Here is a 27,839-nt window from a genome sequence, read left to right on the forward strand (position 1 = left end):
GATGGAGTCGACATCCTGCCCGCTCTTCTGGCCTCCCTGCTTCACACCCAGGCCCAGACCTTGCCCTGCTGGGCAGGTCCACGGGACAGAGAGATGCCCCAAGACTCTGCTGCTCAGACTAAACCCTGTGTCCCGGAGGACTGAAGTGGCAGGAGCAACACAGAAGGGGGCCGGGGTGCGGGGCCCTCCCCTCCCTAAGAACCCAGCACAGAAGACAACCAGGGAAGGACGGGAGGGGAGCACGGAGCACGGGAGCCTCATGCAGGTGTGCGCTTCACACAGCGGGGCCAAGGTCACCCTTCTCGAAGGCAGCCCTGCTTTCTCCCAGCGCCCTTGACACCCAGTGCAAGTGGAGGGCATGCGGTGGGCAGGGCAGCTGTGGAGGGAGGAGACGGCCAAGACCTCCCCTGTGGGGCAGGCCTGTGGGTGGGGAGTTTTAGGACACAGCCTGGTCCGTTGTGACAGCCACAGGCATTTAGTCTGGAGACTGCCCAGGCGTCCCGTGATGGCTCAGAGGCCCACTTCACCCAAAAAAGCTGACCTGCCTCCCAGCATTCCAGGCAGTAATGTCGACACCACTGATATGAAACACAGAACACACAGCATATTAGACAAATACAGATATTAAACTTTTATTGGAAACTGGTTAAAAATTAAGGCACTCCAAGCTTTATGGTTTCCTTGAGGTTACAGTTTTGTGGCTGCTCTTAGCGTATTTCAGAAAAAATCAGATGGACTAAGACCAACCTTATAGACGTAGTTTCTACACTGAACGCAAGGATTCACCCACTGTATTTAACAACCAAGCTCTACCTTCAGCTCAGCAGCCTACATTCAGGACACTGATTTTGCGTACACACTACTGTATTCATACAAAGTTCGTATTTAACAACCAAGCTCTACCTTCAGCTCAGCAGCCTACATTCAGGACGCTGATTTTGCGTACATACTACTGTATTCATACAAAGTTCGTTCAAGTCTATTACTAAGTTTCTTTTATGAATAAACAATACAAAGTCCAATTTTGATGGCTGCTATAAAATACTTAGGAAACTCTGCAATACTTTACTACAAATACAAATGCCCAAGAGGTCAGAGAAATCAGCCTGAAGAACTGGGTGCAAGTTCTATTCTTTGTGAAAATTTCAGCATAGGAATGTTATTCCCAGTACAGATGTACACAGTCAAAAAGGCTTATCAAGCTGTTTGATGAGTTCTTAGTGTTCTGGATCACAGTGATCTGCCTGTGAACTTGAGTTCATGCTGAAGACAGTTTTCTCAGTTTTCATGACTGTGAAGTGTGAAATGGAATGCATCATTTATCTTAGGTGCTGTCGACCTACTTTCCCAAAGCAAACTGTTTTAAAATTCAAGGCAATCTGGAACGGGGACTATTTTCAAACTTCCTTACGCAGCACTTTCCAGTGATTCCTCGCACGCTGCTCTCCCTGCCATGAGGCGCTTGGTCTACTTACTAAAGCCACGTATCTTGATTTTACAGAAACGTGGGGCAGGTCCAGCAGTGCCACTGGAGAGCTCCCAGAGAAGCCCACTCTGAAGGAAGGGCTCAGAACACCCTTGAGCCAGAGCAGCTGGAAGCTGGACTGGTCCCGTGAGGCAGAAGGAGCACTGGCGCCTGCTGGGTGGTGTGAGGAGAGCCCTCAGCTGGCTCTGGACACACCTGCTTCTGGGGCACACGGCCCAGAGCCAGGCCTGTGGATGGGCCTTCCTTTCTTCTTGGGGTGGACCCCGTCCCCATGATCCCTAAATGGCCACCCCCCAGACAGCCCGACAGGCAGGGAGAGGCTTGCAGGCACTAAGGATGCCAACAGGGCTGGAGAAAGCTGCAGCGTCCTGCCCCGTCCTCCCAACACTGCTGGCACACGAGCAGGCAACCGGTGCTGCAGAGGCAGGCCAAACACCACATTTATAATTCAAGCTTCCAAGGGAAAAAGATTCTCATGTTCTAGTAAAGATACAAATTTTTAAAACTGTCCAAAAAGAGCCTGAATTTTTATATGAAAGTCTTCTGGTGAAATCTTTTAAGTAGGGAGGAAAATCCAGTAATTTTTTTTTTCTTTTTTTAAAGGTTTAGCTATTCCCCAATGCTATTTAATACAATTGAGGTTAGGAAGTAAGTCCTTATCAGACTGTGTACTGGAGCCCCGTGTCATCAGCAAAAGCCATGTGAGTCAACAGGTGTGAAGACTCGATGCTGTCTGTGGTTTTATGGGGAAGGATGAGGGCTGGTCAGTTCTCCTCACGACAGAAGCCAGACCGGCTTCCCTCTGTTGCGTGTGAAGCTTGTCAGCAGACAGAGAGGAAGGCAGGGTTCTGCTGCTGCCCCGGGAGAATGACAGTCATAGCGCTAGGTGCCGTCAGGCGGCTTTGCGTGCAGTTAGCTTCTTACAAACTGAGAAGAGTATAAAAAACCCCAAACCCCAAAGATTTCTTATTTCAAGTGACTAAAGCTAGAAACAGAGATGAACAGGGAATAGAAGGTCACCAGTTTGCAGGATGAGAGGAAGACTGTCCTTCAGGGGCAGCTCTCCGGCCACCTGTCCTGGAAGGCTGGCAGGTTCACTGGTCAAGGTCAGGAGACCGCGAGGGCCACGTGGTCTCCCGGCTGGGCTGCGCTGCGGAGTATGCACCTCACAGGAAGCGTCGGGACTGCCTGACGGCTGGAGTGCTTTAGTTGTTTTCAAATCTAGCATATGGGTTTTCTTCTTTAAACAGGCCTGAAAACAAAATCAACCTGAATCATAACTTCGTTCATTCAACCAGAAACAAAATCTTAAAAAGCCACACAGACTGACTAAGTTTTATAAGAAGATTTACTGAGGGTATAGCAACAACGGATGTTGTAAGCAGGCTCTCATACTGTGCTTAACCTTTTTTGAAGTCAAACCACTTTAAACTTTGAAATAAAATTTACTAGAAACAAGAATTCTAACAGATCCTAAGAGATAAGCACTTATTTCCTGATGCTCGGCAAAGAAAAGAAATTTAAGGCAAATATTTCTTTCCACAGTGGTTGGTTACTTCCACAGTGAATGGCTAGTATTAAACAAAATAACCTTACTTTGTGCTTACATTTGCTCTTAAACCTTTCGAATTAAGGCTACAGAAAGAACTAACACGACCCTCAATCTAACTCTCAAGTACTCGGACAGAACTGGGATAAAATGTGTATTTAACCATAAGAGTAAACCCATGGTAGTTACCCAAGGACCAGGAGTTTTCCCTTCACACTGCAGACACACATGCACATACACACTCTCCCCCTTTATTTTTTATTTGAGACGGAGTTTTGCTCTTGTTGCCCAGGATAGAGTGCAATGGTGCAGTCTTGGCTCACTGCAACCTCTGCCTCCTGGGTTCAACGAACTCTCCTGCCTCAGCTTCCGGGTAGCTGGGACTACAGGCATCCACCACCACACTTAGCTAATTTTTGTATTTTTAGTAGAGACAGGGTTTCACCATGTTGGTCAGGCTGGTCTCGAACTCCCGACCTCAGGTGATCCGCCCACCTCGGTCTCCCTGTAATCCCTCCCTGCAGCTGGGATTACAGGCGTGAGCCACCACCCCGGCCTCTCTCTCCCTTTAAAAATCTGTATTGCACACTAAAATTATCTGCAGTGATTACAACAAAGCTACTCACTGCAGGTATTCTGGGGGCTGGGTGGAAGAGGAGGCAGGGAAGCAGAGGGATGGTAAGGAAGGGCCTAGCCACATTTCTTTCTTGCCTGTCAAGGAGGGCCATAGGCATCAGGCTTTGGGAGATGAGGCTCAAAGTCGGTTTTGGGAAAGAGTCATCAGATACCAGCTGCAAGGAGACTGGTTAAGGTCTTATTGAAAAACCTGCTCCTGAGTCTACTTCCAGTTCAGAGGGAAAACCCAAAGCCAAAAGAAGGGTTTTGCGTGCGTGCTGGTATTTTATATAACTGCACCAGGTTGACTCACACACTTTCTCCCACTCTCCCATCAGGAATTCCTCGGAATTATTCTACCTAGCCGAGGCTTTCTAAAGCACAGGCCATTCAACGGGCTTTATTACAAACTGGCACGAAAAGCTAATTTCATCAATGCAATTAAAGGGCCAAATTAACCACGAAAATGGCAGGTGCAAGTCAATCAGGGCCCTGACACAGAAGACACCGCTCCACCAAGAACCTGGCCGGCCGCCCACAGCCTCACGCCCGCTGGGAGCTGGGGCACAGTAAAGGTCGAGCAACTTTAAACACAGCTTGCACTTGGCGATAGCAGGTGCTGGGCTGTGTGTGTGTGTGTGTATCCACCTCATCTTTTATTTACATTAACGTTAGTCACTAGGTGCCAAAAAGCTCGTTCGATTCTTCCATTTCAAGGAAAGCATGCTGCCTTCAGCCAAGGCCTGCACAGACGCTGCTGGGCCCGCACTCCACGAACACAGGCATGCGCTCGCTGAGGAGGGCGACCCTGGTGCTGCTCCTTGTGACAGCTGCACGCAGGTACCCGGTCACCACCCACTCCAGACACACACCAGGAAACACAGGTGACGGAGGGGGCGGGGCAAGGACAAGGCAGCAGCGAACCCAGAAAGTCAGTGCCCAAGCACGAAGCACTCAGGAGACTGATGGGCGGGAACACGTAGGAAAAAGCCTCCATCAGCCGCTGGGCTCTCGAGGCCAGCAGCCACAGCAGCCTCACACCCCGAAGTCGACACTTCGAGACTGGCAGGACTCACCTGGCCTCAGGTCACAGCACAGTCACATGGAGGGGATTTTCCAAGGAGGCCAGAACTGACAGGAAGGGGACATCCCGGCCAGTGGGCAGAGCTACCCAGCGTTTACAGCCCAGGGCACCAGCAGCATGGGGCCTCTGCAGCCCCCATGAGAGGGAACCAAGCCTCTGGGGGCTACAACGCCAACCACCCACGCCTGACAGAGGCGCTGCTCACGGTGGCTGCTGGGCTTTGCAGTCCTGTCCCCTACCTGATGACAGAAACAACTGCAGTGATGTCACCATGCCCCCAGTGGGCGGGATCCTAAAATACCACAAATTTATGGTATTTCCTAATACAAACAGAAGACTCAAAACACCTGCATTAGTCAGAAAAGGCTCTGAAATTTTCCAATTAGGTTTAGCCTTTAATACACTGCTTCAAGGAAAGCACCGTGGGCACAGAACGACAGATTCCTGAGGCCCACGGCTGCCATGAACCCAGGACCTCACACCTCGCACAGGCGAGGAGTCAGTTCCCACCATGTCCATGACGTCACACAACCACAAACCCAGCGCGGGAGACGCTAGACTCTTTGCGGACTTTAAAATCAGTACAGAATTGGCCGGGCGCAGTGGCTCACACCTGTAATCCCAGCACTTTGGAAGGCCGAGGCAGGCAGATCATGAGGTCAGGAGATTGAGACCATCCTGGCTAACACAGTGAAACCCCGTCTCTACTAAAAACACAAAAAATTAGTCGGGCGTCTGTAGTCCCAGCTACTTGGGTGGCTGAAGCAGGAGAATGGCGTGAACCCGGGAGGCAGAGCTTGCAGTGAGCTGAGGTCGCACCACTGCACTCCAGCCTCGGCAACAGAGCGAGACTCCGACTCAAAAAAAAAAGAAAAAATCAGTACAGAATCAATGAAGTGCGGCTGGGTGATGGTGTTCAGTGTTCAGCAGTGAATGTCACGTGATTTGGGGGAGCACAGATCATGTAATGCGTATTTCCGATTCACTGCAACTAAATAAAAGGTTTACACTTGGCAAATACATTCCTTCTGGCTCCTTCAAAGCTCCCCTCCAAAATCTCTCCAGACACAACCAAACAAGAACAGAACCCCCAGGCCGGGCAAGAGGGAGCAGGGCCGGTGCGGGGGAGTGCTTGGAAGGAGCGCCTGCCACACTCAGAAGATGGCAACGAGCAACGAGCAACACTCCCGTGGATGAGGGGCCATCCTGAAACAAAGACCAGAAAGCCGCAGCACCTCGGCTGCACAGGTGCGCCCACGGGAAGCCGAACACGACAGCAGAACAGCCGCAGACTTCTAGCCCAGCAGTCTTGTGACTCGATAAGCAAACAGGTGTCTGAGAAACCAGACTTCATGAAGACGACTGGCTGAGATAAAAATATTCTTAGGAATGAGTTCACCACAGCACTGCTGGCGACAACCGCCAGCTGTTCCTCTCTGGAGAGACCTCCTTCTGTTCCAATGGGTGAACCCAGAGCCCAATCTCAGGCCCCACTGGCACTAACGAGGACCGAGACAGTGTGCCATCGCCTCCCAACCAGTCCAATGAGGACGCAGACAGCGTGCCATCGCCTCCCAACCAGTCAAAAAGGAGGCGTGACCAGTCCTTACCATATTTTTTTCTGATTTCATCATGTCTTGTCTTCATCTCTGCTCTCCTAAAACACAGAGGAACATTATGAGCACCAAGCTACAAGGCACAGCAGAACTGCTAGACATGCCCTTCCGGGTCCTTCAGTGGAGGCTCCAGGTTTCTTCTGGTGGCTTCCCTCCAGTTCCCAGAGTGAAACCAGGATGGGGACAAGCTTGGTCATCAGGCCACATACCCACCAGGACAGGCAAGGTGACAACGAACCCAGTCTTCGAAGGTTGTTCCAATGTATTATTCTATTCTTTTCAATAAAAGCAATTCAAATGCCCAATATCGTGATTTTTAAAAAGCTTTTTTCATATGAAGAAAACACAGTAAAAATCATATACCAGGTTCTGAATGGTTAGGAAAATGCAGTTGTCAGCTTTTACTTAGTAGCATGTGACTTCAAGGTGACTACATGGAAAATATGTCCCGCCTCCACCCTCACCCGCCACCAACCTGACAGTTGGCCCCTCAGATCCTCTCCCTTGCCAGGTGTGGACGACACCACCTCCTCCCAGGGCTACCCGAGAGCCCCAGCACACACTCAGGAGAGTGCTGTGTCGCCAGGGAAAGGATGACAGGAGAGCTGACCTGGCCACAGTCAGACGCTGTCCCCTCTGAGCCTCAGCTTGCTCTTGGCAAATGCTGGGCCGGGACGAGCCGCCTTAGCAGCCGTCACACATTGGTGACACCGAGCGCAGACTCAGTCTTATCGCACTGATGGGAGGAGACCAGCAAGGAAGCCCGTGGAAGCAAGGTTCGCAGCCACTACTAGATTCCCACCACGGTCTCTCCCTCTCTACCACGACCTAGAAGATCCCCTGGGCACTACACACATTCTTAATTTCTAAAAACTGAGGGAAACTCAGGACATGTCCACGTGATTTCCATGGCCTGGCAGATCTGAATCCCCTCGAAGTGACCTTCTTCCCAGCAGGCATCACTGCGACCTCACCGTTCCTCCTGCCGTATCCGCCTCTCCTCCCGCTCGCGCATGGCCTTCTCCTCGCTCCTGTCTGGCTTCCGGCTCCTCTTCCTCCTGCAGCAGCAGCAGCAGCAGATGGCAATGCCCAGGAGGAGGGCTCCTCCGACCACCGACATGGTGATGATCAACGCCTCAAAGTTCACTGGAGATTCAAGCACCTGGAGTTAGGGCCGCCCCAGACACATAACCGACCCAGCACTGCAGCCTTCCCTTGTCCCTGGGGAACAACCTCGGGACACAGGAGCTAAGGAGGAAAGCCGCCTCAGCCAGCAAGCTGGCTCCTGGGGTGTGGAGAGCCTGTGGCCCTGCCCCCGCCCCCAGGGTCCCGCCCTCTCCGAGTCTCCTTTCAGCCACATGTTCCTATCTGTGACTTACAATTTATTAACAATTTATAATATTAACCACAACGAACTGCAGTGACAGGGTAGTCTGTCTCAGCTGAGTTTGAAAAGGTATTTCAAGCCTGAGAAAAGTTAACTAAACCAAAATTCCAAGCTACGTATTCAGACTCTCCTAAGACATTCTAAACTCATAGAAATGGAGGTTAAGCCTGATGCAGCTTTGTTTTTTGTTTAAACCACAGTCAAGAATATTACAATGGTTTACAAGAGAAATATTGTAAATTTTTATTTACAATAAATTTATGTAAAGGGCACATGCTGGCAGCCAGTTTCGTAAGGAATGACCATGGAGGAGCGGATGAGGCCACGGAACAAGACGGGATCACCTTCAAATCGAATATTTTGGGGACCTTGGGGTTGAAGAACGGCTGACTAATCAGTCCCAAACCCTATTATGATTTCCTTAATCAGCCTTCGGAGACACATGCACATTTAAAACAGATTTTACTATTCTTTTAAACTTCTTTTAAAGATCTATATATTACAATCAGCCAAGATTTTTCCATTCAGTTCAAACCAGAGTCAATTAAAAAATACTGTAACACTACTTTTGCAAACATGTTTTCAATCATGCAGTTCAAACAGCCTTCTTGGCTGGACACAGTGGTTCACACCTATAATCCCAGCACTTTGGGAGGCCAAAACGGGAGGATGGCTTGAGTCCAGGAGTTCAACACCCGCCTGGCCAACAAAGTGAGACCCACCCCTGCCCATCTCTACAAAAATTTTTTAAAAACTAGCTGGGTGTGGTGCAGGCACCTCTGGTCCCAGCGACACGGGAGGCTGAGGTGGGAGGATCGCTTGAGCTCGGGAGGTTGAGGCTGCAGTGAGCCATGCCTGCACTATTGCACTCCAGCTTGGGGAACATGGCAAGACACCATCTCGAAAAAAACCAAAAACACCCACCCAGCCTCCTGAAGATGGCTTTACAAGCAAACTCCCCTGTGCAGTAGATTACCGCATGATTCACTGTTTTTAACTACAGTTAATAGCTGTGCCACCACCACAGGTGACAACCTCTGACCTCCAGGGGCTGGCAGTGAACACTTGCTGCACGCCTGGGCCCTGGCAAGAAGGCTGACAGCGAGGCCTCTGGGGCTCCCTCAGCCTCACCCCACTGCTGCCCTGGACCCTGAGATCCACTTCTAGTGGGTTACTCGTTCAACAGAATTCATTTCTTAGTTTATTAAAATAGTTTGAAAATCAGGAATAGGAGGTTACATCTGATCAAATGCCTTTTAAACTTTTAATCCTGTGTTTTTTCCTGCTCTGACCTGTTCTGGAAGTATAGAATTGCAAAAATTATAGTAATAGGGAGAACTACAGAGGAGATCTTCATTGGCAGAAGATGTCATTTTTTGACCGGAGAACTCCAGAAAAATCAACTAAAAAACCCAATGAGATCAACAAGATGGCTGGCCCTAAAACACATCTACCCCTCAGATAGCTTTTCTGATTAGCAGCTAAAACTAGTTAAAAAACAAACAGAAATCCTGTCACAATGGGAAACACACTTTGGGCTCCTTTTTGCTGATTCTACGGGGTAAAACCCATGAACTTGAACTCGAACCAAAGGACGCAGGAGAGGCCTGGCAAAGAGAGGCATCCTGCCTTGGGACCAACGGCCAATGCTGCAGACATCTCATTTTCCTCCAAGTGAGCACGTTTTTCAGGTCATTACAATTGAAGCTCCAAAATAATTTTGCCTAGAACTGGATAAAAATGGTTCTAAGGTTATTTGTAAGAATAAACAAGGACCTGTGGTGCGACACCTAAAACTGGTTATCATGTGCGCCATGGCATCTGGTGAAACCAGGAGGGCCCTGAAGGCCCAGTCACAACTTCTCCTCCCCACTCTGCTCCCGTGGACAAGGCTGGACAAGGTCTCAGCTCAGACAGCCTCTTCCTCCTTTCGGCAGGGCCAGGCACACTTCCTGTTTCTCCTGGAGGAGCGGGTGTCAGTTCCCTCTCAGCCTCAGAATTAACCAAACAAGGTCATTGCACCCCACCCTCCTGTCACAACATGGCTGCCTCCCCGAGCCCTGTTCCCCTGCCTGACCCTGCATGGCGTGCAGTGCCCTCTCCCCGCTGTGGCTGTGACTAGTCACCTGCTGTCGCTCTTGTGTGCAGGGCTGGACACTGTGTGTCCATCCACTTCTGCAGCCTAATGTGGGAATTTCATTTCACAAGAGAATTGTCAGAAACGCCCACCACTTGTAAAAGTGCTCAGCATGACCGGCCAGTCACTGCAGAAATGCAAATGAGAAGCACAAGACACCATGACATACCCACTAGATGGACTAAACTTAGGGTGACTGGTGACCCTAAACATTGGGAGGGATGTGGAGCAACCAAGTCCCACATTGCTTGGGGGAGGCCAAACTGGTACAGCCACTCCAAAAATGTTTGGCAGATGCACTAAGGCTAAACACAGATATGCGCTGTGACGCAGCAACTCCACTCCTACGCGCCTCCAGAAGTGAGCACCTGTGCTGGCGCCAACACAAGACGGCTCACATCAGCGCCAGAGGGACCCAGACGTCCCCGGGCGGCAGCGTGGCTCAATAGCTGTAGAACACTGCAAGAGACAGACAACTGGTGCAGGCAACTGACATGAATCTCGGGCACACGCTGAATAAAACGTCCAATAAAGCACCGGATTTCCTCCACATAAAGGCTGGAACCAGCGACACTAATCTGTGGTGACGGGAAGTCCAGTCAGGGGCTCCCGTGGGGGTCCTGACAAGAACTGGGCCTTCTGAGAGTCCTGGAAGTCCTACCTACTTTGCTGTGAGTGGTGATCACCTGTATACGTATGCAAAAATGCACTGAATATATGTACGCACACGTGTGTGCACTGTGTAGGCTATAAACCACAGTCCATGCAGAGGGAGACTTCAGATGTGTGCACTTCATCAGAAGCTATGTGCCACTAAAAACACCTCCAGAACAGGAGCTCCAAAGGACAAGGCTCCCCAGGTCCAGGAGCTGTCTCTACAGAGTGGTCATTAAGGGAAGTTCCATGGAAGGGACGAGGCAAGGTGGAGGCAGGCATGACCAGGCCCTGGGCAGACATGACAGGAACACACAAGACATAATGGGCACATGAATGTTCACACACACACACACGCATCACACACAGTACACACATCACACATGAATGTGCACACACACCACCATCTCCCCTGCCAGACATCCCACACTACAACCACCACCACCACCACGCAAACCTCTGAATTCTCTAGGGCCTCAACGCTGGCAACAAGTTGTTTCAGGTGGAGCCTGAGAGATTTTGAAATGGAAATCAATTAGAAGAGCGATAAATAAGACGTAAGTTGCAGAGGGACCCAAGATGCAAATAAACAAAAGGAATCATCCAAACACCTTAAGAAAACACTGCTCCTTTACAAAGCTTGGGAACCCTACGTATTACCCCAAAACCTGAAGCCTAAAAGATGAATAAATTCAACTACGTAATAATGACTTCCAGGTAACAAAACACACCACAAACTGATTTAAAAGGCAAACTGGCCAGTCACAGTGGGTCAAGCCTGTAATCCCAGCACTTTGGGAGGCCGAGGAGAGCAGATCACGAGGTCAGGAGATCAAGACCTTCCTGGCTAACACAGTGAAACCCCGTCTCTACTAAAAAAAACAAGAAATTAGCCGGGCGTGGTGGCGGGCGCCTGTGGTCCCAGCTACTCGGGAGGCTGAGGCAGGAGAATGGCGTGAACCCAGGAGGCGGAGCTTACAGTGAGCCGAGATCGTGCCATTGCACTCCAGTCTGGCCGACACAGCCAGACTCTGTCTCAAAAAAAAAAAAAAAAAAAAGGCAAAAAGGCAAACTAGGAAACAATCTGAATCTTACAAGAGCCGATATCCCTAATTAAAAAATGCCTGCAAAATCAAATATACAAAGATACGCACACAAGAAAAGAGGGCTGTGTCCACACTAAGCAGGGATTCTCAAACTGGGAAAACTGGAGATTCTAGGGGAATTCATAGATGAGTTTCGGGGTGACACATGAACAAAACATACTGAGCAGAGAAGTCAGACACACTGCCTTCCAACTCGCCCTTCTCCCACACCTTCTGTAACGTGGTGAGATAGAGCTCAGTGCTGGGGTTGACCTGGAAGGAGGTCCTCCAGGTTCCCCAGGGAGCCCCAGGGCTGCTCTCCCGGTCACCAGATCACCCCTGGCTTCCCAGCCTCTCCCTGGGAGTCACAGAGCTATTGGCATCACATTTTCTAGCAACTTCTGCTAACTGGGCACATAATACCATTTTCTTTTTTTGAGAAGGAGTCTTGCTCTGTCGCCAGGCTGGAGTGCAGTGGCACAATCTCGGATCACTGCAACCTCCGCCTCCCGGGTTCAAGCGATTCTCCTGTCTCAGCCTCCCAAGTAGCTGGGATTACAAGTGCGCATCACCATGCCCAGCTAATTTTTGTATTTTTAATAGAGACGGGGCTTCATCACGTTGGCCAGGATGGTCTCAATGTCCTGACCTCATGATCCACCCGCCTCCGTCTCCCGAAGTGCTGGGATTACAGATGTGAGCCACTGCACCCAGCCCATACTACTATTTTCAAAGAAGCATCGATTTTGCAAGAAGCAAATGAAAACAATGACTTACCCCAACAAACTCCCCAGCGTGCAGAGCTCAATTTACAAAGGGAGGCAGGTGGCAATATGTTTGTAACTGGGTAGTCCAGACAAGCCTTGTTAGTGTTGCACCAAAGACACTGAAAGAGACCAACATTAAACAAGCGTTAGAAACACAACGGAAAAAACAAAGGAAGAACTGTCCTGGCTCTGCCCACAGTCCACCAGTGCATCTACTCTGTGGACGGCTGTAAAGGCTCAGCCTTCCCCCTCCCACTGTGTCTCTGCCTTCACCCTCACCGCCCTTCAGTCCACACCCAGCACAGCAGCCAGTAGCCCTGTCAGCTCTCCACGGACTCATCAAGGCCCGCATCACTCACACCTCTTCCACAACTCACCCTACTGAGGCGACGGGGCCTCTGTGCTGCCAACCCCACCTCCTGCTCGCAGCCTCAGCTCAGCCTGCCTGTTCTGCCTGGAGTACTCTCCCCACATCCGTGTGGCTCCCCACTGACTGGATGAGCCCTGCCCTGACCAACCGACTGGACACAACCACCTGCTTCCACCCCCTCCTCACCTCCTGTGAGGTGTGCTTCTGTAGACCTCTCCTCCCCGCACGCTGGGCACCCGTGCACATCACTGGCTGAAGCATCCCAAGAACGCAGGACATAGCCTGGCCCATCACAGGCACTCACTGAGTTTGTGCTGAATGGACTTTGGTGAGCATGGTCACCATTTGTAGAAAGGACCATGCTTCCTACCTCTGACCTTCACAAACGCACTAAGTTGCACAACTTGAAAGATGATGCAACTAAGGCTCAGCCTGCCCTAAACCGAGAGCTGGAGAGAACCTCATGGATGCTCGTCTGAGCCCCTCGAACATCAGGTATGAGGCAGTAGTGGTGTGGAGACAACACCATCACACCTGTATGTGTGTGTAAGAGCCCAGAGCTGGGCCCAGCACATGCCACGGTGGTACACAATGAGGCCCACAAGCGCTCTGTGAGCCAGGCACCGAGCGTGACAGGAAACAGCCTAGCACGCAGGCAGGTGGCACAGGAAGGGGTAAAAGAACTGCCATTCAGGCCGGGCGCAGTGCTCACGCCTGTCATCCCAGCACTTCGGGAGGCCGGGTGGCGGATCCCCTGAGGTGGGAAGTTCGAGATCAGCCTGACCAATATGGAGAAACCCCGTCCCCACTAGAAATACAAAATAAGCCGGGTGTGGTGGCGCATGCCCATAATCCCAGCTACTCCTGAGGCTGAGGCAGGTGAATCGCTTGAGCCCGGGAGGTGGAGGTTGCGGTGAGCCGAGATGGCATCGTTCCACTCCAGCCTGAGCAACAAGAGTGAAACTCGTCTCAAAAGGAAAAAAAAAAAAAAGAACTGCCGTGCGGCAGCACCTAATGTGCCAGCCAAGACCAGACCCAAGTCCAGACTGCCTGTTACTTCAGATCTCCACATTAACAGTGTTGCTGACTTTTTAATAGGATACAGGATAGAAAGTCTTGACATTTTTGGCCCAGGTTAGCGTGAAAGTCGTTGTCACAAAAAAATATAACAACGTCCCCTGGGCTTTCTTTCCCAGGGCTACTTATACAGTGACCACTTTAGTGTCCTGTTTAAGTTGTTTCCAGTATAACATAACAAGTAACAATTAAACCCTGTTTATTTTGGTCATTTGGGAGTATCTTAAATTTCAGGGGTTTTGCTTGCGATTAATGATTTTTGGCTAATCTTCCCTTTTCAAATGGCTCAAGTTGTAAATGTCTGATTTTCCATTTTTCCATGACAGTGGTACCATGAGCCACAGAAGCTCATTGGGAGGACACGGCATTCTCTTCTCTGGTTGTTGTTGTGTTGCTTTTCTGATCGATTAAGTAATATGCACATAGCAAGCAGCTCAGGCAGCAGTGCAGAGACACACAGCCCACCACAGCCTCAGCAGCAGACACACAGCCCACCACAGCCTCAGCAGCAGACACACAGCCCCCCACAGCCTCAGCAGCATGGATACAGCCCACCACAGCCTCTGTTGCAACACGCAGGGTCCTCTTGAGGCCTCCCAGGCACAGACACCTCCTTCCAGAAACCTCCTGTGTGCCCAAGAACACGCCCATGCAGGCCTGGAGCTGGCTGCGAGGCAAGCGGCCCCCCTTCACTGCCCTGTCTGGGTCAGAACTGGAGTCAGGCCTTCAGCCCTTCTGGACTGGCCCCACCCAAGATGGCCTGGGCAAGTCCCTCGGCCCCGCCTCATCCACGAGACGGCTGCCATCACCACACCCCGCCCGGGGTGGTGAGGGTTACACAGGGCACCACAGCAAAAACACGCTCTAGGCTACAAAGCCACATACGATAGTCAGTTGTGTTTAAGGCTGAAATGACTTCCAATGGAAAAACCCAGAGACTAAAAAGAAGCACCATCAAGAAAATGCACCAGGACCAGGGCATTGGAGCAAGTTCAACATCACCAATGTCAAGATCTGAAACTACAGAAACGGCGTCTTTCAATTTTTTTTTTTTGAGACGGAGTCTTGCTCTGTCGCCCAGGCTGGAGTGCAGTAGCGCGATCTCGGCTCACTGCAAGCTCCGCCTCCCGGGTTCACACCATTCTCCTGCCTCAGCCTCCCTAGTAGCTGGGACTACAGGCGCCCGCCACCACGCCTGGCTAATTTTTTGTATTTTTTTTTTTTTTTTTTGAGACGGAGTCTCGCTCTGTCGCCCGGGCTGGAGTGCAGTGGCCGGATCTCAGCTCACTGCAAGCTCCGCCTCCCGGGTTCACGCCATTCTCCGGCCTCAGCCTCCCGAGTAGCTGGGACTACAGACGCCCGCCACCTCGCCCGGCTAGTTTTTTGTATTTCTTAATAGAGACGGGGTTTCACCATGTTAGCCAGGATGGTCTTGATCTCCTGACCTCGTGATCCGCCCGTCTCGGCCTCCCAAAGTGCTGGGATTACAGGCTTGAGCCACCGCGCCCGGCTAATTTTTTGTATTTTTAGTAGAGATGGAGTTTCACCATGTTAGCCAGGATGGTCTCGATCTCCTGACCTTGTGATCCGCCTGCCTCGGCCTCCCAAAGTGCCGGGATTACAGGTGAGCCACCGTGCCCGGCCCATCTTTCAATTTTTAATCAGCAAATGCAAGTATCCAGTTAAGTCCCACAAACTGACAAGATGTGTCTCAAACCTATGCCACTGTCTCGTGCAAGAAGAACTGTTTTTTGAGAATATGGCTCACGCCTTGGAATGGAAATCACCTAATACATCTTTCCCAGCCTCCTCATGTCCTGAAACCTCACTGTCGGGAAAAGGAAGCCTCACCCTGCAGTTCTCAACGCTTGCTAAACCCCTGACTGGAAGGGGCAGGGGGTGGCCTCTCAGGAATCCTAAGAAAAAGGCCTCACAGGATGCTGTTTTCTGCCTAACCACTTCCACTCACCTCAGGTTTCCCACACTGACTTCATAGTGCTGCGAGGAGACGTGGGTGCTGCTGAACCAAGGGCTGCGCAGTAAGGCAAGCCTAAGAGGTGCCAGCCAGGCTGGCCTGAGAGCAGGTCACCATGCAGAGAAAGCCAAAGGACCCTGTTCACATGTCTTTAACAAGACCTGCACTGTGACGCTGCTTCCCCACCATGGGTGCTCCTTCTCCCAGGTGGACATCTGCATCAGACTCCATTGGGAAGGTACCCCAGGGAGTCTTGGGCCCCACCCCACGCCGTGGAGGCTCAGGGAACTTTGCTCTAGACCGCTAGCCTCTTGTTGAAGGGCACACAGTATTTAAGAGACCCAGGGACAAAATCCAAACCTGAGCCCCAGATCACGACCAGAGAGTGCTATGGACAGCCTGGCGCACCGGCCCAGAGGGCTGGTGCCTTTCTCTCCTTGCTCTGCCCCTTCCAATCCTGTGTGAGGAGCTCAGAAAGCAGCCTCTGCTGCAGCCCGACAGCCTGGGAAAAACGGGCTCCCAGCCTTAGGGTGCAGCTTTACGGACAGCCCAATTTCTCGCTAGGGGCCTCGTGAGGAAGGCTGACCACAGTGCTGAGCACGCAGTGTGGCCCCGTATGCACGGGAGTGAAATCACGGATACTGACCATGCTCAGACAGTAACTGCAGTTTTCAGGAGGTTTGATATGCCTGAAAGGGCTGAAGTAACACTTAGTAACTATTCAAAAAACCATCCCCCCAAATCCCAAACAACAGAGCCCTCCACACATCCCGGCGGCTCCCTGGACCTAGAGAAAGCCCGTGTGCCTTTGGACGGTTTGGACGGCACTCTAGTTTCTAGTCCGTGTGCTACTTACGGAGACGTTCTTCAGGCACTCTTCACAAGTTTTGTTTGTGTTCTGAGAACAAGCTGCAGGAAAGAGGCAAGAGACAAGTCAGTCACTGAGAATCAGGCAGTGTAAATATTCATCCAGAAGGGCAGGGTGGGCACCAGTGAGGGGCGTAGCACCAAGAACCTCTGATCTGGAATTACCAAAGGTCCTCTTCCTGAGCCCTTCTGGTAACAAGCCTTCTTCAAGACATCTGGAACGAGTGTTCAGGAATCCCGCGGCAGGCAGGGCACCAAGAGCATAAACACGCAGCTCCTGTCCGCGAGGGCTCTTCCGGGAGAGAAGAGTCCCAACACAGAGGGCGGTGTTTCAGATCCCTCTGCGAGAGGAGGTGCGCCCTGCGGTTGTGTAATCACTAGCCACGAACCCACTGGGACCTTCCGCTCATCAGCACATACTCTTTTGGCAACCCAAGAGCCTCCATCCAAGGCCACAGCAATGCCAGCAACACTGCCAAGCAGCACGCTTGTGTCTTCGGACTCACCTACAGATCTCATGTGACAAAGCAAGGTCTCAGTCCCAACAGCCTCACCCCAGACTGGGCTAAGCTCCCTGTACCGAGGGAGAGGCCCGGTGCGCCAGCCTGCTCCAATCATGCAGAACACCCTGGGATTCTGCCCGCTACTCACAGCACTGCTCCTAAGGAAGGGGTCCAACTCCACGCAGCCAACAGCTCTGGAACTCAAGCCAATCAGAAGCAAGAGTGATGGCATGAATAACTTCCAACACGCAACCAAGCTGACTGCCTACTCCCCCAATCCCGTCTCTCACACACACACACACGCTGACTGCCTACTCCCCCAACACACACATGTACTATGATTTCGTTTACCTCTGAATCCCGCAATATGCATGGCATACGTGAATGCCTGTTCTAATTCCATATACAATGCGACTGCCTCCTAATCTGCCTACCACACATGGCCACAAATGCCACTGGATCAGTTTCCATTCCCCTAATCCCATAACACACACACACACACAGGATCAGTTTGCAATTCTCCACTCCAGAATACACACACACAGACACACACACCGCGTACACCCAGCCTGTCCTCCAATCCTACCCCACACACATACATGACCTACCCCTAATCCTGTGTAACACACACACACACACACACACACACAGTCATCTGCCCACCCAACTTGTAATATTATGCTACACAGCTTTTAATTGTCTAATCCTAATCCACATATTAACACACAAAGCTAATCTGCCTTTACTTCCTCCTCTCAACCCTGAATAGCACACACACACACAAGCTGACTGCCACCCAGGCACCCCGTGAAGACATTTCACACACAAAGTTGACTGCTCATCTGCCTAATCCCATAACACACACACACACACTGACTGCCTACTCCCCCAATCCCATAACACACACACACACACTGTGCACGCTGAAAAGAGCTCTTTGCTCACCACCAGTCACTAGAGAAATGCAAATTAAAACTCCAACGAGAGATGACTACACACCCACCAGAATGGCTAAAATTAAAGAGAATGACAATAGCAAATGTTGGCAAGGATGCACAGCAACAGAACTCTCACACAGTGTTGGAAGTGTAAATGGCTCAATAATTTGCAAAGAAGGTCTGGCAGCTGCTCCTAAACAAACATGCGACCACCTATGACTCAGCAATCCCACTCTTAGTATTTCCTCCAGAAGAGAGGGAGCCCGCATCCACAGACAGACCTGCGCAGGAGCGCCCTGTGACAGCCCCAAGTGAACACAGCCCAGATGTCACTCTGTAGGAGGGTGGCCAGACAGACTGGAACACTCACACAATACCAGCAGGGCATCAAGAATAGCAAACATGCGGCTCCCGGATGAAGGGATCTTTGGAAAAGGCATTCCAAACACAAAAGGCTGATTTCTGTGTCTCTCCTTTAGAGGTGAGCTATGTGGCTGTGCAATCACTAACACTGTTCAGCGATGAAAAGAAATGAACTGGTCTATGTAAAACACAGATGAGTCTGAAGCACATCATGTGAGTGAAAGACGCCTTCCGCAAAAGACCCTATCGTGTAATTTTGTGGCCATGTTGCTCTAGAAAAGGTGAGACTCACCTATGGAGGGAGGGGGGCAATGGCTGCCTGGGGGCAGCCATGTATGGGGGAGGTTGAATCTTCCAGATTGAGGGTCTGTCTCGGTCCCAGCTGTATGGGTGTAACTCACTGAACAGCACAATTAAGTTTCCCACATTTCCCTGTATGAAAAATGTATCTCAAAAGAAAAAACAAGACAACTCTGAACTCTGGTCCCTGACAGGCACAGTGAAGGCAGAAGAGCACGCTCACATCTGTGACTGACGCTCACGTCTGTGACTGACGCTCACGTCTGTGACTGACGCTCACGTTGTGACTGACACATCTGTGACTGACGCTCACGTCTGTGACTGACATTCACGTCTGTGCCTGACACTCAAGTTGTAACTGACACTCATGTCTGTGACTGACACGTTGTGACTGACGCTCACGTCTGTGACTGACGCTGACGTCTGTGCCTGACACTCACGCAGGAGTGGAAGGCTGTGGGGACACCTGGACAAATGCAACACAGCAAAGCGTGGCGACACGCCTGAGGTAGCGGGTACACAAGCGCGCACCACAAAATCCTTCAGCTTTGCTGTACACGTGAAGAGTTTCATGATGAAATGGAGGGAAAAGAGCTTCAGCTTTAACTTACAATTTCACTCATTACGTTTACTAAGAGGGACTAATAACACATCGAGTCCACTGTTGAGATCCTTCTATTTAACAGTGTAGTTATACACTCCACTTTTCTAAATAAATCTCCACTTTATTTGAAATGAAAGCACATTTTGTCACATGTTCTACAGCAATTATCACTAAGTAGTACTTTTTTCAGAGTCTCTAGGGGTGTGCTAGTCAGTTTATGTAGAAGTTTATTTTAAGCCACTTTAGATACTTGAAACAACAGATTGTATTCAGCCCCAGGGAGGTAAAGAAAATTGGCAACCAGTGAAAAGCCTTAATTTCTGAAATCACTGCTGAGAGGCAGGGTTACAGGGTACTTTGATAAGAACAGCACTGCTGACATTTCGAAGTCCCCAGTGACTTGGCACTGTGGGAAGAAGGAGGAACGGTGGGCTGATGGTGGGCACAGACCCCCGTGGTGTTGCAATGTGACGGGCACCATGATGAACTCTTGGTTTTAAAATTCAACTCCCAGCTCTGTCCACTGAAAGGACAACACTCAGCAGCAGACGTGTATCCTTGGTGCCCAGCTCTTGGTTTCTAGATGCTGTTCCCCACCAGCAGGAAGCAGAGCTCCTCGGAGAAATGGCTGATTCCAGAAGTGGGGCAGAAAGTGCACAAGATGAGCCACAGACAGTGTGCAGTGCCTGAGAGTGGCATGGACAGGAACGAATGGCTAGAGGATCCCGAAGCAGTATGGAGGGAGTCTTTCTGGCCAAATCTGGGCCAACTGAACATCAAAATAAATGATAACAGTCATGAACTCTAACCCCTAGAATCCATACTGACATGAAATAAAGAGAAGGCCGAGTGGCAAACGCTGAAGAAATGATGAGTTGAGAAGACTCCATTTTACAATCATCACAGCCAACACTAACGCAGGCAAGAATTCCCCGAAGATGCCAAGTCCACTGGGTCTGCCCCCGAAGATGTCAAGTCCACTGGGTCTGCCTGTGGACTGATAAGATAGTCTCAAAGCACCTCCCCACAGGTGAGTCATTACTCAGGGGGAGAAGGTGGCACCTTCCAAGAGATCAGTTATCCCCACCATAACCCAGAACAACACGATGATGGGACAAAGTGACAGCATGTGCCCCCCACGGAGGACACTGAGAGGACAGAATCACTGCGCCATGCTCCTGCCAAAGCGCACCTGAATCGAATAAAAGGAAACACCCAGTAAGACCCACTGAGGGTCCTTCCACAAACTGGCTTTCTGAAAACAAAGAGGAACTATTCTAGATCAATGGAGATTAAAGAGACACAACGATTAAATGCAACTTGTGGTCCTGGATCTCAGCGGGTAGGAACAGGACATTGTTGGGGTAACTGGTAAAATTTGTACCAGATTGGAGGTTAAATCAGGTATTCAATGATATCATACCAATGTTACATGTCTAGCTTTTGATAATTATATAAATTTTAGTTATGTAGAAGAACAGCCGCCTTCTTAGGAGATAAACTCTGAAGAACGTAGGGATAAAGGTCACAATAGTAACTTACTCTCAAATGGTTTGGTCAAAATAACAACAGGCAATACAATTGTGATTTGTCAATTTACAATACATTTTTAAAATATGAGTAGAGATGGAGTCTTGCTATGTCACCCAGGCTGGTCTTGAACTCCTGGCCTCCAGCAATCCTCCCACCTCGGCCTCCAAAAGTGCTGGGATTACAGGTGTGAGCGACTGTGCCCAGCTGAACCAATTTTTTTTTTTTTTTCCGGAGATGGAGTCTCGCTCTGTCGCCCAGGCTGGAGTGCAGTGGTGCCATCTGGGCTCACTGCAAGCTCCGCCTCCTGGGTTCATGCCATTCTCCTGCCTCAGCCTCCGAGTAGCTGGGACTATAGGCACTCGCCACCATGCCCGGCTAATTTTTTGTATTTTTAGTAGAGATGGGGTTTCACTGTGTTAGCCAGGATGTTCTTGATCTCCTGACCTCGTGATCCACCCGCCTTGGCCTCCCAAAGTGCTGGGATTACAGGCGTAAGCCACCGCACCTGGCCTGAACCAATTTTTAAAAATAAAACACAAACAATTTTATTATAAACTTAAAAAAATAACAAGGAGATCTAGAGAGAGAGTGCTAGGGCAAACGGAGTCAATGTTGAGAACAGAAGGGCATCCAGGACTTCACTGCACTATTCCTTCAACTTTCTGCACCTCTGAGGTCTTTCTAAACACAACCTGGGCAAGGAGACACAGGGCACGCCCGACACACCCACTGGAGTCCTTCCTGAAAAGTCATCTACCAGGAAGGGTGCATGTGCTTCCTCTCCTCAGCCCTACAGTGGCTACAAGCGACAGGGATGATGCCGTTCTCGTTCATGCGGATTTTCATTTTTAAAGCTTCTTTCTAATAACTAGGTCTTGTGTGAACTACAAGAACTGAGCTCCAAAACACGTATCATCAACTCCATGTACCCCCAGACCTCTGGATTACCGGTCAGTCTGAGTCAGCGGAGAGGCATGAGAGGAAGAGGGAGAGAAAAACCACCCAACATTCCTCCTGCTCCCAGCAGGCCAAGAACAGGGCGCGCTTTCAATAAGCGCGAAAACACCAATGTTTACAGTCCTTATGAAAATAACATCAAAGATGGGAAAAGGTCATTCTACTCTGTCCTTTGAAAACACATCATCTTGCATAGAAAGAAAAGAAAGGCCAGGTGCAGTGGCTCACGCCTGTAATCCCAGAACTTTTGGAGGCCGAGGTGGGCAGATCACCCGAGGTCAGGAGTTCGAGACTGGCCTGGCCAACATGGCAAAACTCCATCTCTACTAAAAATACGAAAATCAGCCAGGCATGATGGCACGTGCCTGTAATCCCAGCTACTTGGGAGGCTGAGGCAGAAGCATCACTTGAACCTGGGAGGCGGAGGTTGCAGTGACCTGACATCATGCCACTGGACTCCAGCCTGGGCAACAGGGCAAGACTCCACCTCAAAAAAAAAAAAAAAAAGAAAGGCATGAATCATTTGTTACTGCTTCAGAGATAAGCAGTGTTTATTTCGCTAAGAGATCACCATCTCTTATTGCATCACAAGATACAGAAAAACCATGTGCTAGAAAACCAGAGATAAAAACTGCCCTTGTGTTGCTTGAGTCTAACACTGAATGTGACTGCCCTGACTTCTGAGGTCCTATGACTGCAAGGCTTCAACTTACACTCCATTTATCAATTTTTAAAGACCTTTCAGTCTTATTTGTTTTAAAAATTAAAGGAAAAAAAAAAGTTTTCTTCTGTCAGGATACACCAATCCTCCATGACCCATTTGAGTGCTTTCCTGAAGTTTCAGGTGAGTCAATAAACGCACTAAGCACAAAGGAACACATCAGCAAGTGTTAAGTATTTCCTCGTCATGCTCCTGTCACACAGCAGGCCACAGGCTGCAGTCTCCAGGCTGCAGTTCTCATCAGAACCAACGGCCAAAGAGGCATGGTGCCCACTATGCACTGGGACAGAGGCATGAAGACCAACTACATTGTCAATTCCAGGTGAGAAAAGAGGGCAGATATGGAGACAAAAAACGTTCTTGCAAATTCCACTATTTCAAAACAAAGAGTTGAAGATTAATAGTATATATCAACACTGTGAACCCTGTGTACACTGTAGCACTCTGTGAAGTTAGAAAGCCATGCTTCTCAGGGTGATGGGCCGACTACAGATACCCCTTCCACATCAGGAGGCCCCACTGTAAGGAGCGGCTGGGTGGCACCCACCACCTCAGGGACCTGCACTGGCCACACTGCTCCAGCCCTCAGACAGTAGTCCGAACTCCTTTTCGGGGTCGTCTTTCCTCCAGATGAAGCTCTTGGATTGAGTCTGACTCCATACATAAATAAAGTGGGGTCCAAAAGCCCTATCCAGGTTTCTTTAACTTCAAGAATCTTGCTCCAAAGATCTTCAATACACCATGGGTTCTTAATGTCTCTCCTCCATCAAAACACATAAAAAGATGCTTAAAAGTGTTGAATTTGGATTGGTATAATGTATTCTTTAAATTCACACAGTGTCCTTGTAAAGAAGACAAAATGTTTTAAACATTAGTATTGTGGTCACATTCCTGTAACTATGACAAGCAGTAAAAAATCTCACACTAAGCAAGTACTCTGTGGGAAGATGCGAGTTCTCCAAGCTATAAATAGGCCCTCTCTCCAAGGACAAGGGGCACGCAGACACCACGGGCGCCTGGGCAGTGAATGCCAACATGACGTGGCACCATTCTTCCTATTTCAAGGGGTCCTCAGTAAGAGAAACAACAGTTCACCCACCGGGACTTGGAGATTACTCTAAGTGGAAGCAACCAAGAGTGGTCTCCTAGAGGAGAAGGAAGTGCTTTTCAGCTGACACACCGAATGGCAGTTCTGGATTAATTCCCAAACTGTCCACTCCACTTGTCCACACCCATCTCTGCACCCTTCAGAAGTGCAGAGTAGAAGGAATCACAGTAGTCAAACAAAAACCTCAGGGTGGCTTTCGTAACACTCCCACTTTAACAATGCAAGCAAACACACCCCCGAGCCACTGATACGAGTTTCAAGTGAATCACACACTCTCCCGGCAAACGCCCATTCCGTTTGTTGAAACGTATTCATTGCACATTTGTGCTCAGAACTCAATGTGGGCCAAAAGTTCCCAGTACAGTACCACTGGCCTCCTTGATTAACAAACTTCAAGGCAGCTGCATTGCTAACGTCACAAACACTAAGTACACATGGAAACAGATAAGAAGAAACACAAATAACCCCGCACTGGAATAAACATTCCATAAGGTCACAAAAAGAAAAAGTGCTCTACTATGCTTAGCAGACCCTGACAGAGCCTGGACTAACATGAGTTGAGAAAAGTATTAGCCCCTCAAGCTGGGCCCAGGTCAACCCTAATTGTAAGGGTCAGGAAACTGAAGTTAAGGTGGCACTATTCCCCACCACTAGTGGTCCCCTGGAAACTCCAAACACGGAAACCAGCATGACATTTTGAAACAGGTCCAACCATGACACTCTCCAGCTTAGAACCTGCTGGATTTTCCCGCAGCACACCAGGTCCTGGAGGCCCAGCCCCACAGGAAGCCACTCTCTATAAACATCCCGGTTTCTGGAACTCTGAGTCTCCTGTCACGCATTTTCCTCCACTAGCACTCCTCCAGCGCCCGCGCCCTCACTGCTTCTTTCTTGGTCAACCTCCCGGGGACTCAGCTCCTCTAGGACAGAAGCTATGTCTGTCGGTCACCACTGTGGCCGCAGGGCCTGGGGCAGATGGGATAAACGAATGAAGAATGCCACCTGCGGGTCTGGACAGCGTAGACCCGCAATCAGCTTGCTTCAAAATCAGATGCTACAGCCTGGTTTTGGAGAACCCTTCCTTTCTAAGGCATAAGATAAGTGCGAGCGTTCGCTGCTGTGCATGGAACTGTGGCCGGGAGGGAGCGGCGGCGTGAACGCCGGCGACTGCAGAGACACGCCGGCCGCGGCCCCCATCACCCTCCAGGGGCCTGGGGCCGCCATCCCGACCTGCCCCCGACCAGCTGTGCGACCTCGAGCACGTCGTGAGCCGCCATCCCGGCTCGGGATCGAACCCGAGGAGAGCTGTCTGAGGTCTCAGTGAGGCTAAGAGAGGCCGCAGGTGCCAAGCGTGCCGCCTGCCGAGCGAGGGCCAACCCGCGGCCACGCGCGAGGAGAGGCCGCAGAGACCGGACAAAACAAAGACAAAGACAAAGGCGGCTCTTCCCCGGCCCGCGCCCCAGCCGCGACGGCAGCTCCCGCGGCCGCCAGACCGGCGTGACCCTGGAGAAGCCGCCGCCTGGGCAGTGCCTGCGACCGTGGGCCTAGGACGCCCGCCGAGCCCAGCACCCAGGCCGCGACCCCGACCCGGACCCCGACCCCGACCTGGACCCACCAGCCGCCCCGCCCCCTTCGCGGCCCCGCCCGCGCCGGCGCCCTCACCCGCTCCGGGAGGCTCCTGCGCGGCGGCCAGCGGGATGAGCAGCAGGAGTAGCGCGGCGCCACCGAGGGGCAACCTCCAGTACGGCGTCGGCCCGCGGGCCACTCCGGGAGCCATGGTCGGCGGTCGGTTGGTCAGTCAGGGGCTCGTTATAACTCCGACTACAGCACAAGCTGTCTCTGCCCGGAAGAGCCGCGGCGCCGGAAGTGGACCTGCGGGGCGGGGCCACGCGACTGCGCAGCCTCAAAAAGCAGCTCGCTCCGCCCCCTCGCCGTCCGGCCCGCCTCCCGGCGCGGCTGAGGTTCGGTGCGCCTGCGCGATGGAGGAACGGCGCCCGGTAGTGAGGCGAGCGGCTGAGGCTCAGTGCGCCTCCGTGGCGCTGATGGGCGAGGAGTGACCGAGGGGCCCGCCGCGGCTCCTGCGCCTGCGCGGCGGGGACGGGCGGCCGGCTGAGAGGCCTGGCGGAGCGCGGTGCTTCGGTGGCGGAGGTGACGGCGGCCTCCATCCTAAAGGGCTGCGGGCGTCCCGGACGACGGCCCCAGGCCCTGCTCACGCTGCTCTCAAGTGAGACCTGGAGGAGGCGCGGGTGGGCCCTCGTAGTCCGCGCCGGTGCCCGCGCTCCACACCGCGGCTTCCGGCGCTGGGCTCCCGCGGATGTCCGCGTGGGGTGTTTCGGGGATTTATTTATTTTTGTACGTTAACCGCACTGGAAGCGGCCGCAAAATAGGCTGAAACGTGTGGTGCTGAAGCTGCCACCTAAATTCCCGAGAGAGGCGCCGTTTCTCCTCCCTGGCTTCTCGCCGACGCCCTCGCTGCTCGGTTGATGAAAGGACTAAATGGTGACGGACATTTTTTTTTTTTTTTTTTTTTTTGAGACGGAGTCTTTGCTCTGTAGCCCGGGCTGGAGTGCAGTGGCCGGATCTCAGCTCACTGCAAGCTCCGCCTCCCGGGTTTGTGCCATTCTCCCGCCTCAGCCTCCCGAGTAGCTGGGACTACAAGCGCCCGCCACCTCGCCCGGCTAGTTTTTTGTATTTTTAGTAGAGACGGGGTTTCACCGTGTTAGCCAGGATGGTCTCGATCTCCTGACCTCGTGATCCGCCCGTCTCGGCCTCCCAAAGTGCTGGGATTACAGGCTTGAGCCACCGCGCCCGGCTATGACGGACATTTTTAAGGCGACTTAAGAAATGGCAAAAATACATTTAGAGGCGTGAACCTGAACACAGTCTGCCGCTTCAAGCCCCACGAGAGCCGGGGCCGCCCGCTCCCGTGCGCCCGCAGCTCCTTTCTCGAGTCCGGGATTCTCCGGTGCTGGGGACGGAAACCTGCCTTCTTGGTTCATGACCCTTGTAGATGAACTTCCCCTGTTTTCTGCGCTGCTTAGACCAGAAGACGGGAAGCCGTGACTGCCGCACCCTCTGACGGGTTAAATGTACCCTTCCCCGAAACAGGCACTGCCCGTCACCCGTCAAACGCTGTGACTGCGCCCACCTCGTGGGAAGGACGCCGCGATCCTGCTAAAAGCCCCTCGGCCTCTGCCTGCCCGAGGGCACCCTTCCCCTGCCTGCTTCCGAGGGCGGACTCCATTCCTCTGGAGTTGGTGTTTCCGGGTGGGCCAGCCTCCAACCACCTTTGAATAAACCCCCCTTACATTAGATTCTGACCCTGTGTGATTTTAGGTTGGGATGTGGGCGCCTGCAGATGGGCCCGAAGCCAGCCTCCTGTGATCCGAGCCAGTTCTCTGGCACTCGCGGAGCGGCCTTGGCTCACCCGACCGCCTGGGAACTGGTCGGGGTCTCTGGCAGCCTCCCAGGGCTGAGGTTCAGACTGTTCCGCCTACCCAGGTCCACACCTGATGGGGCTGGAGTTGAAGCTTGGTTTTAAGGCAGAGAGTCAGCTGTTTGCAGGTGTGTGGTTACACTGCCCTTCGACGTTAAGGTTTTGTTCGTCTTGCTAAAGTTGGCAACCTTTTTTCTCCTTCAGATTTGGAGAAGGGGAAAACAGTTTCTCTTTGAAAAGAGGAAACGAATCGTGGCTTAAGCAAAATTTGTAATCTTTAAAACTGGCCAGGCTCTGGAGCTGAGTTCATGTGACATGTCTAAACTTTCTTCTTGAGTGACCAGATTTTCCCTTATAGGCTTTTGTCACTTAAGAGAACTCATGTTATAGACAATCGTCCATCCAAAACCAAGTCTTTCTCCTTCAGGAAGGACCCATCTTTGGGAACTCCAGCTGGATTCCTGCGCAGTGCTTATGGCGCCACCTCTTGTCATATTTAGAAAAACGGTCTCACATAACTTGAGAAAAAACAAAATTTCAGTGACCAAAGCCGGGTACCCTTGGAATACCAAGCTCATTTACTTGTTTGCTCAATTGGAAAACGCTGGCTCTAGGATCACACAGAATCTTTGGGAGAGTTATTTTTTATGGTATTTGGAAGCATCCAAAAGAAGTTCTAATAAACGTATTTCTTTATGAGAGAAAAA

The 27,839-nt window shown here is 51.2% G+C and overlaps 1 protein-coding gene and 1 long non-coding RNA gene across 3 annotated transcripts; one reads left to right on the top strand and one right to left on the bottom strand.

The window, feature by feature from the left end:
• Positions 1-607: 607 nt before the first annotated feature.
• PTTG1IP (PTTG1 interacting protein) lies at positions 608-25,740 on the bottom strand. Of its 2 annotated transcripts, XM_009202123.4 has the most exons (6): positions 25,359-25,740; positions 16,659-16,711; positions 12,391-12,499; positions 7,325-7,496; positions 6,345-6,391; positions 608-2,738 (listed from the first exon to the last, which is right to left on the bottom strand). In XM_009202123.4, the coding sequence occupies exons 1-6, from the start codon at positions 25,471-25,473 to the stop codon at positions 2,692-2,694; spliced, it is 543 nt and encodes a 180-aa protein (XP_009200387.2). In that variant the 5' UTR covers positions 25,474-25,740; the 3' UTR covers positions 608-2,691. The 2 variants fall into 2 exon arrangements, with proteins under 2 accessions (XP_009200387.2, XP_017811874.1); XM_017956385.3 differs by lacking the exons at positions 6,345-6,391; positions 7,325-7,496; positions 12,391-12,499 and having other exon boundaries at positions 25,359-25,502.
• LOC110742755 lies at positions 25,516-27,839 on the top strand. Its single transcript, XR_002520781.2, has 2 exons — positions 25,516-25,920; positions 26,805-27,839. It is a non-coding gene; the product is annotated as an uncharacterized LOC110742755 (long non-coding RNA).

Source organism: Papio anubis, chromosome 4, assembly GCF_008728515.1.
Source record: "Papio anubis isolate 15944 chromosome 4, Panubis1.0, whole genome shotgun sequence".
Lineage (NCBI taxonomy): Eukaryota > Metazoa > Chordata > Mammalia > Primates > Cercopithecidae > Papio > Papio anubis.

Bases quoted from the DNA above. Each gene is read 5' to 3' on its own strand.
- PTTG1IP (XM_009202123.4), bottom strand. From the start codon at position 25,473: ATGGCTCCCGGAGTGGCCCGCGGGCCGACGCCGTACTGGAGGTTGCCC. The intron at 16,712-25,358 runs GTGAGGGCGCCG...TCTTTCCTGCAG, and splicing joins GCAGGAGCCTCCCGGAGCGG to CTTGTTCTCAGAACACAAAC. The intron at 6,392-7,324 runs GTGAGGTCGCAG...TCTGTGTTTTAG, and splicing joins CGGATACGGCAGGAGGAACG to GAGAGCAGAGATGAAGACAA.